At 37.8% G+C, this 8,579-nt stretch overlaps 1 protein-coding gene across 1 annotated transcript; it reads left to right on the top strand.

The window, feature by feature from the left end:
• Nucleotides 1–2: 2 nt before the first annotated feature.
• ACTR8 (actin related protein 8) lies at nt 3–7,421 on the top strand (the record flags this gene model as incomplete). The annotated part of the gene is made up of 12 exons (XM_010718641.3): nt 3–227; nt 468–578; nt 835–939; nt 1,795–1,968; nt 2,097–2,190; nt 2,953–3,085; nt 3,407–3,560; nt 4,288–4,383; nt 4,807–4,947; nt 5,386–5,650; nt 5,959–6,122; nt 6,722–7,421. Coding segments are annotated over 12 exons (1,806 nt in total), but the record flags the coding sequence as incomplete, so codon positions are not given.
• Between the last annotated feature and the right edge of the window lie 1,158 nt (nt 7,422–8,579).

The raw sequence follows: 8,579 nt of genomic DNA, 5'->3' as shown, positions 1-8,579 counted from the left end.
GACGGGAGGGCAGCGCCGCGGGGCGGCCGCCCACCGCCCGCGTTTTGTGCTTGCAGCAAATCCAGAGCAACTTCATCGTGGTGATCCACCCCGGCTCCACGACCCTGCGCATCGGGAGGGCCACGGACACGCTGCCCGTGGGCATCCCCCACGTCATCGCTCGGCGGCACAAGCAGCAGGGCCAGGCGGCATACCGGGACAGCTGGCTGCTGCGGGACGGCCTCAATGTAAGCGGCACCGCGGCGCCCCGGCCGGCCGAGCGCCGTTCGCGTTGTGCGGGGCGCGTGGTGTCCGTGTGTCGTGATGGCTTTGGCACGGAGCTGCTGGGACCTCCGATGCATAAACCTTCCCTCCGTCCCGCGATCTAGTAACCTCAGCAATGAGTTCGCAGTCTAATTTAATTCACTATTACCAGTTTTCAGTCTGCGCGGCAAGTGTTTATGATATGTGCTATTTCTGTTGCTTAGAAACCTGAAAGTACAGAGCAGAGACAAAATGGCCTAAAAATGGTGGACCAAGCAATATGGTCCAAAAAGATGTCAAATGGTGCCAGACGTATCCCAGTGTCACCTGACCAGGTAACTCCTCTTAAAATTCTAATAAATTGTTTGTGTTCTCACGCGGTGTAATGCTATGTTTTACTGCATAAAAAAAGATATTCTGTATAAAGTATATATGAATAGTGTTATTGCGTCCCTTACCTCCAAAGATCTAAGAAGATGAAGGTTTAAAATGGATTTTCAGCGTGCATTGTTGGGGGTTGACTGTTTGTTTGTTGCTTTCATGCACAAAAAGTGTCTGGTAAAAACAGTGTTTGATTTGATTACATTTCAGGCCAGGTCATACAACAGACAGATGCGGCCAGCTATTTTAGATCACAGCTCTGGGGCCAAATGGACAAACACCTCTAATCATCCTGAGTTTTTGGTAGGAGAAGAGGTAAGATTCATTTCCTACCTGAAATAAGGCTTAGTGTTATTCTTCAATATAGCTGTGTATTGAAGAGCAATTTGGACTCAATTTAGACTAAGTTTAATCAAACAGAACCTGAGCAGCTCTACGTGGGACTAACTGAATGTTATCGTTCAAGAAGACCAGTTTTCCTCACTTGCCTAGCTAGAAATATATATCTATTTCACAGAATCACAGAATGGCCTGGGTTGGAAGGAACCTCAAGGATTGCGAATCTCCAACCCCCCCGCACCACAGGCAGGGCCACCAACCTCCACATTTAGTACTAGACCAGGTATTTTAAACAGCAGGGAAAGCTGTATCTCTTTCAAAGATTCATGAAGTGTAGTTTTCAAGGATAAGTAAAAGATACGTCTGAATATTCTTAAGACTTTATTCCAATAGTTAGTAGAAACAGTGGGATAGATTCATTGTTGCTGGAAGTGGCCATTGCTGCAGGTGAGAACTTTACCTGTCTGGTATAAATCAGATACATGGAAAAGAGGATCAGCACATGGAATTGCTGCTGACTCATTAGGCATTCATGAGCTTTCCAGAGTTTTTACATTAATTTAGCTATTAATGAGATAACAAAAAAGACACTTTTATGTACTTAATGATCTAGAAGTCATTCCATGCTTCTATATCCATGGATATGAAAATTCAAACGATTTAAACCATGTACAGAATGTCTTAATACAGCCCTGCTAAAAAGAAAGCCACCATATTGCCAGCACATTGGTCTCAGTGCTGCTGTACAGCAAGTTCTGCCAGTTTCTGAAATATTTTTCCATTATTTATTATTAATACTGGGAGGAAAATAACTTCATTTCTTATTTCCAGGCACTGTATGTTAATCCATTAGATTCTTACAATATACATTGGCCTATTAGAAGAGGGCAGCTGAATCTCCACACGGGACCTGGCGGCTCCCTCACTGCAGTATTAGCAGATCTTGAAGTTATATGGTCACATGCAATACAAAAGTATCTGGAAATACCACTGAAAGATCTAAAGGTGAGCTATGAACAAGTTTATGAGGGCTGTATCCTATTCTGTAAATCTTATTATGAAGTGCTTGCATCGCTAGGCTCTTATTGAGTGATTATTGCTTGTCTTAACAGATTTTTCATTCTTACCTTCAGTACTACAGGTGCATTTTACTAATTCCAGACATCTACAATAAACAACATGTGAAAGAACTGGTGAATATGATCCTAATGAAGATGGGCTTCTCAGGTAAAACCATATGTAAGCAAGCACTGAGTGATTAATAGCATAAAGACATTGGTTGTTTTTTGTTGTTGTTTTTGGGTGGTTTTTTTTGTTTGTTTGTTTTTGGTTTTTTTTGCTTTAAGGAACATTTTTACAGGCTGGTTTCAGCTTGACTGAGACTCTCAGCTTTTATCTTTTGATGAAACCGTTTCCTCTTTTAAAGGGGAGAAATAGCTGGCCAGCATTGAAACAATTTTGTTGCTTTCTTCTATTTTTTTGGCTGGAAGGAGACAGAAATATCTACTATTTTTGAACTTTAAGTATGGGCTTGTGATACATATACGAATGTACTCTTATGAAGATAAGAGCGAATTGAAAGGAAAACAGAGGGTGAAATTGGACCTTGTTTTGTAACTAAGATCCTGTTTAAAATACTAATTGTAATGATACATGATTAAAAACTAGGAAGAAAAAAATAGGAAAATGTTTCACATGCATCTGGAAACAAAGAGCTTGAATACAAGCTACAAAAATAAACTGGCAACAGTATCCTAAATCTTACAAGATAGGAATGCACAAATGTAGGCATCCATTTTTCTAGTAGCTTTTCTCAGAACACCAAGGGCCTATGGCCTATACAACCCATCTTCATTTAATATAGAATGTTCCAGTGGAGTCGAGGCTATTAGCAGGTTTTAAAAGACATTAAGATGTCCTTTGAGCATCAGAAACATAGCTCTGGAGTTTAGTATAAATTGAATATAAACTTTTTTCTTCCTGTTCTAGGAATTGTGGTGCACCAGGAGTCTGTCTGTGCTACATTTGGAAGTGGTTTAGGCAGTGCATGCATAGTAGACGTGGGAGATCAGAAGACAAGTGTTTGCTGCGTAGAAGATGGAGTTTCCCATCGCAACACCAGGTATCTCTTCATGTGCAGAATTATTACAAGCATGTACCTAATTACTTACCAAAGACTTGACTTTAAAAAATATATATTTTTACATCTAGAGTTGGGGATTTTGTTTTTATTATGAGCTGTTCAATAGGATCATTATGTTACAATATGAGCCTTAAAGAAATGACGTCTAAAGGAAGAAAACAATGGAACTGATACTGTGCTGTACAAACTATTCGGAAGTCACGATCACAGTGCATCTGAAACATTGTTTGTATTCCTACGTATACCACAGTAGTAGGCCAGTACTTTAGAAAATAATAATTCTTTTTTTCTATGCTTTAGGCTCTGCCTTGCATATGGAGGATCTGATGTGTCAAGGTGTTTTTACTGGCTTATGCAACGAGCAGGGTTTCCGTACAGAGACTGTCAGTTAACTAATAAGTTGGATTGCCTTCTGCTTCAGCACCTAAAGGAGACATTTTGTCACCTAGACCAGGTGAGAAGGCAAACTGATGTATTTTCCTATTTACCTCTACAGAATGCTGCTCTGGAGAAGCTTTATGGGAATCTACAATTGCTTGCAAATTAAGAAGCGTATAAAATAATCAGAACATGGGGAACAGTTCAGAAGATGCATGATTTATTCCTAGTAGTATGTTTGCACAACACGTGTATTTTATTTTTAATATAGAATACTTAACTAATAGTCCTAATATATTTTTAATTACTAGATATGGGAGAGCTGTAGGAAATGGGTTTAATGGGCATAGGAAACCAAATACTTCATCCAGTAGAATGCTGGTAGGAGCTGGAGTAGCTTTAGAGTCGAAGTATTTGAAACTTACTTTGTTGTTCTTCTAGCTGAAAGGGATCCCAGCTCTTAGAAAGGACATTTATTTGTTCATATTTCTGAAAGAAGCCGATAGCAGTTGATACTTGCTGTTTTTCAGCTTGCTTTGCAAGCTCTGCCACAAGGTCTTGTACTTCTGCATGAACTCTCATAGAGGCTTAAAGAGGTAGAAAATTGTTTTGGCAGATCTTGCTACAATAAAAAGATTTTTAAAGGAGTTGAAGAATAGGTAGGTGAAATTCTGAGGCTGAAGAGTTTTGTTACTTTCTGTTATTGGCCACAGTTTAAGTTATGCAGAATTTAAGTTACAAATCCTGATAGAGGTATGTAAAAATATTTATTTTTAATACTACTTTTTTTTTTTTGACTCCAGGATATTTCTGGATTGCAAGACCACGAGTTCCAAATTCGGCATCCAGATTCTCCAGCTCTATTATACCAGTTTCGATTAGGGGATGAAAAATTACAGGTTGTGTTCATTAAATGAACAAGTAGTATATTGTAGTATGCTTGGTGATGGCATTCAAATGAATTGCATTGTGTATGAATGTACCTAATGAGACAGGAGGAGATGCACACCACTTCTAATAACCTTTGATTGTCACTTCAATTGAATGTTACAATGCTTATCCCTCAACTGCAAGGAACTGTGGAAGTTTTTCATGTTGTAACAACATTTGAATTACTTGTACACATTGCTAGAATCTGTGAAGTCTGTGTACAAGTGTATAAGTTTTAAAATACATATGTAAAATTTCTATGAATCTGTTGGAAAAAAGACATATTTTGAATTGCAAAATATTAAGGTAGAACAAACTTTTTCTTCTCTATATTAAATTCCAATTAGTAAAAATATACATAATAAAATGCCAAATCTGTCATTTTTTTTCAGGCTCCAATGGCTCTGTTTTATCCAGCAACTTTTGGAATTGTTGGACAAAAGATGACAACTTTGCAACACAGGTCACAAGGGGACCCCGAGGATCCTCATGATGAGCATTATCTGCTAGCCACACAAAGTAAGCAGGAGCAGGTGTGTGAATGCTTGTTTGTTTTTCTTTTCCCCACAAAGTATTATTTCATTCAGGAATAAAATAAGGACTCATTACCTCATCTCAGAGACTGAAGTGTTATCTGGGTCAATAGCATAAAAGAAGTCTAAGGAATTTTAGGTATCTAGAAAAGATTAACCTAAACTGTATTTTCAGTCTGAAGAGTCTTCATATTTATGGCATTGATACATCTGATGTATCAATGCCATTGTACATCTGAAAGTAAAACCCTCTCTTTGAAAGTGGGAATCAAAATAAAATTGATACGAAGTAGTAATGTAACATTTAGCCTTTCTGTGCAAAAACGTAATGCAAAAGGTAAAGAGGTGATGTTTAGTCATTGTATTGTTCTGTAATCTGCTGAAGATCTTCTTCTATTTTTCATAGTTTAACGGTCAACTTATTTCCTTATTTTTAAGTCTTCAAAAGCTACAGCTGATAGAAAATCCATGTCAAAGCCTGGTGCCTTTGAGGGAGACATGAGAGGCCAAGTTACAGATATTTCAGAGAGGATGTACCCCCAAGAAGTTGAACTGGGATCCTCCCAAAGTGACTGTATGATATCTGGAAATGATTCAGAGGAACCTTTAACTGCACACGTGTCCAGAAAAACAGCTGTTTCTCAATTTGAAGGCAAAGCTTTAGGCCTTGACAAAGCCATTCTTCATAGTATTGATTGCTGTGGTAAGAATTACATTGTTATGATTCTGGGAAATATGCTTATCAGCGTGGATTTATGTTAACTACTATATTCTCGGAAAATAATACGTATTATATCCCTTAATTTTACCAGCTCTAGAGGTACCTGCACTATTCCTTATTACAACTTATTTTTAGATTTCTTGAGCTTGTTTTTGAAGCTACAAGAAGCAAAAAAGTTTTAAAAGCAAGCAATTCTCAGTTTCTATTTGATTTGACTTGCATTAAGTTCTTTATAATAGAAGCATTAACTACTAAAAATATATATTTCTATATGCGTCCATTCGTTCCAGCATCTGATGACACAAAAAAGAAGATGTACAGCTCCATCTTAGTGGTGGGAGGAGGCCTTATGTTTCATAAAGCTCAAGAGTTCCTTCAACACCGAATTCTCAACAAAATGCCCCCTTCTTTTAGAAGAGTAGTTGAAAACGTTGAAGTCATCACAAGACCTAAGGTATACCATTAACTGATTGCTAAATGGTTAATCAACTGTAATTGAGTTCTCTCAATACTACAGATTAGTTGTATTTCTGAGGAGATTTAGGTAATTAGAGGTAAAGCAAGACCATTACTGATATTGATTATGAATGTAAAGGCCATATTTCCTAAGAATTAGTGTGGGTCCCTGAAGTTAACACAATTCCTTGCTGAAAAACAGTTTTTTGTTTTGGTTTGGTTTTTGATTATCAATGTAAAATAAAGTATGGCATAAGTAAGCAATTTTAATTTGGTTTTAATCAAGCAAAATCTTTAAAAATTCAAGTGTGCATATTTTTCAGAGCCTTCAGCCTGCATGCTGAGGGCAAGATTTTCATGGGCATGCCTAAAAGTCATATTTAAATCAAATAAAAAAATTGACTCCCTCAAAAACTCTAGATAGTCTTTCCATACTTTTACCTCTTTATCATGAAAAGGTTTCTCTTAGATAATTTTCAAAGTTTTTTCTCTTCCTCTCACCCCCACGATTCCAAGTGATGAATACTGTTGGAATAAATAGGATGCAAGGTTTGAGAATCAGACTAGTACTGTGTATAATCCTGTTTTTGGATTTAGGATATGGATCCCCGCTTAATTGCATGGAAAGGAGGTGCTGTCTTGGCCTGTCTTGACACAACTCAGGAGCTATGGATATATCAGCGAGAATGGCAGCGTTTTGGTGTCAGAATGTTACGAGAGCGAGCTGCATTTGTATGGTAACTGATGTGTTTACATAGTTAATTAAAAATTCAGTTCCCTCAAATGTCATTGTTTTTTTTGTTTTGTTTTTCCAAGGCACTGGAAAAAATATACTGATCTTATGCTGATATTTATCTTAATAAAATTAAATTGAACTGAGATTTTTCCAGTAGCAGTGCAAAAATCTTACAGAGTCCATATTACTTCAGTATTGCTATACTCGATTCTATTTTGAGTTGTGTGCATTGAATTCTGTGTACCTCCATCTCCAGATTCACTATATTTATATGATGTAGATCATATACACACACATACACACACACACACACACACAACCACATTAAAGTTGCACAGTGAGGGAATATTAGGTATCAAATGCTGAAATGGTAAGTATTAAGCCAAGACTGGGAAGTCTGCAGTCTGTGGGATTAATGTCTTATTACAATTCCTATGCTATTGTTACCCAAAGATGGAATTGTTGTACAAACCATTATTGTGGAAACCACGAAAGGGAGAACCTAAACTTCAGTTGCTGTTGTAGTTTCTATAATAAATTGTATTATTCAGTGGAAAAACATCATTTTCAACTTAAGTATTTTTTTCTTGCTTGTTCTTATCATTAAAAAATTATTAGCTTTTCATTATCCTTGGTATTTACCTTTTTCCTATTCAAAAATAACAATATAAAACGTGCGTCCCCAATTCTGCCCCCTTAGCTTCCTTCCCTCCGCCCCATCCTTCAACCGGGCCTTGCACAGAAGGACAATAAGTGTGGTAGCAGACAGCTGGTTCAGCAGCTGAAAACCAACTGAGCATGCACCTAAAAAGCAATTTATGACTATGAGTCAATCATCTTATTCCATAAATGGTGAGCAGCCCAAGAGCCCCTTTGAGCTCTCCTGCACAGCAGCTGGCTTCATGACAGGATCTCCCCCTTGAGCAGGGGCACCTCTTGAGGTTACGGCTGCACAGAGATACATCCCTTATGCCCTGATGTCAAGCTCCCTTGCCAATACAGATCCTCAGTAAGTGTTTTAGGCTTTGTTAGCTTCACTAAGATTCAATCTTAAATTGACTGTGCACATATAATCCCTTAGATATAAACCACTGACAAAGCCTGGGACTAGGAGTGCCACATCTAGGCTCCTTACCTCCATGGTTCAAAGAGATTAGAAAACAAGGGTCCACTCTGAACCTCATGGCTCAGCAGGAGGGCCTTCTGTATGTTTATGTTTAACTCTACCCTCTGCATAGTAAATAATTGAGTGTATCCAGCCACCTTGAATCTTAAGGCACTGTTAAAACACTACATTATATAATGTCAATAAATATATTCTAGCTTCTCTTTTATGAGGGCAGAATAGTGTTTTTGTCCCACCCACGACAACCCAGAAGAACTAGATTTCTTTTACATAGCTAGCACCAACAGCCATAGAGGTTTTTTCTCCTTGTTAACTAATCCTTTGTTACAGAAGTTCTATTTCTTGTTTTATCTTCTGTAACAAAGACTCCAATCACCCTCAAACCAAGCTTCAAATATGTATTTGCAGCTATAAAGTATATTAATACTATTAAAATGCTTAATACAACATAAAACATCAATTAATATAGTAGTTACAGGAACACTGAAGTTCAAAAGAGGTGAGTATTCTTACCTCGGTAACAATGTCAGCAACCACAGTAGTAATGCCACAGACCACAAGTAGAGCAGAAAGGAGAAAACAAAAATGTTCCA

The sequence above is a fragment of the Meleagris gallopavo genome, chromosome 14 (genome assembly GCF_000146605.3).
Source record: "Meleagris gallopavo isolate NT-WF06-2002-E0010 breed Aviagen turkey brand Nicholas breeding stock chromosome 14, Turkey_5.1, whole genome shotgun sequence".
Classification (NCBI taxonomy): domain Eukaryota; kingdom Metazoa; phylum Chordata; class Aves; order Galliformes; family Phasianidae; genus Meleagris; species Meleagris gallopavo.
This window is presented reverse-complemented; position numbering and strand designations above follow the sequence as displayed.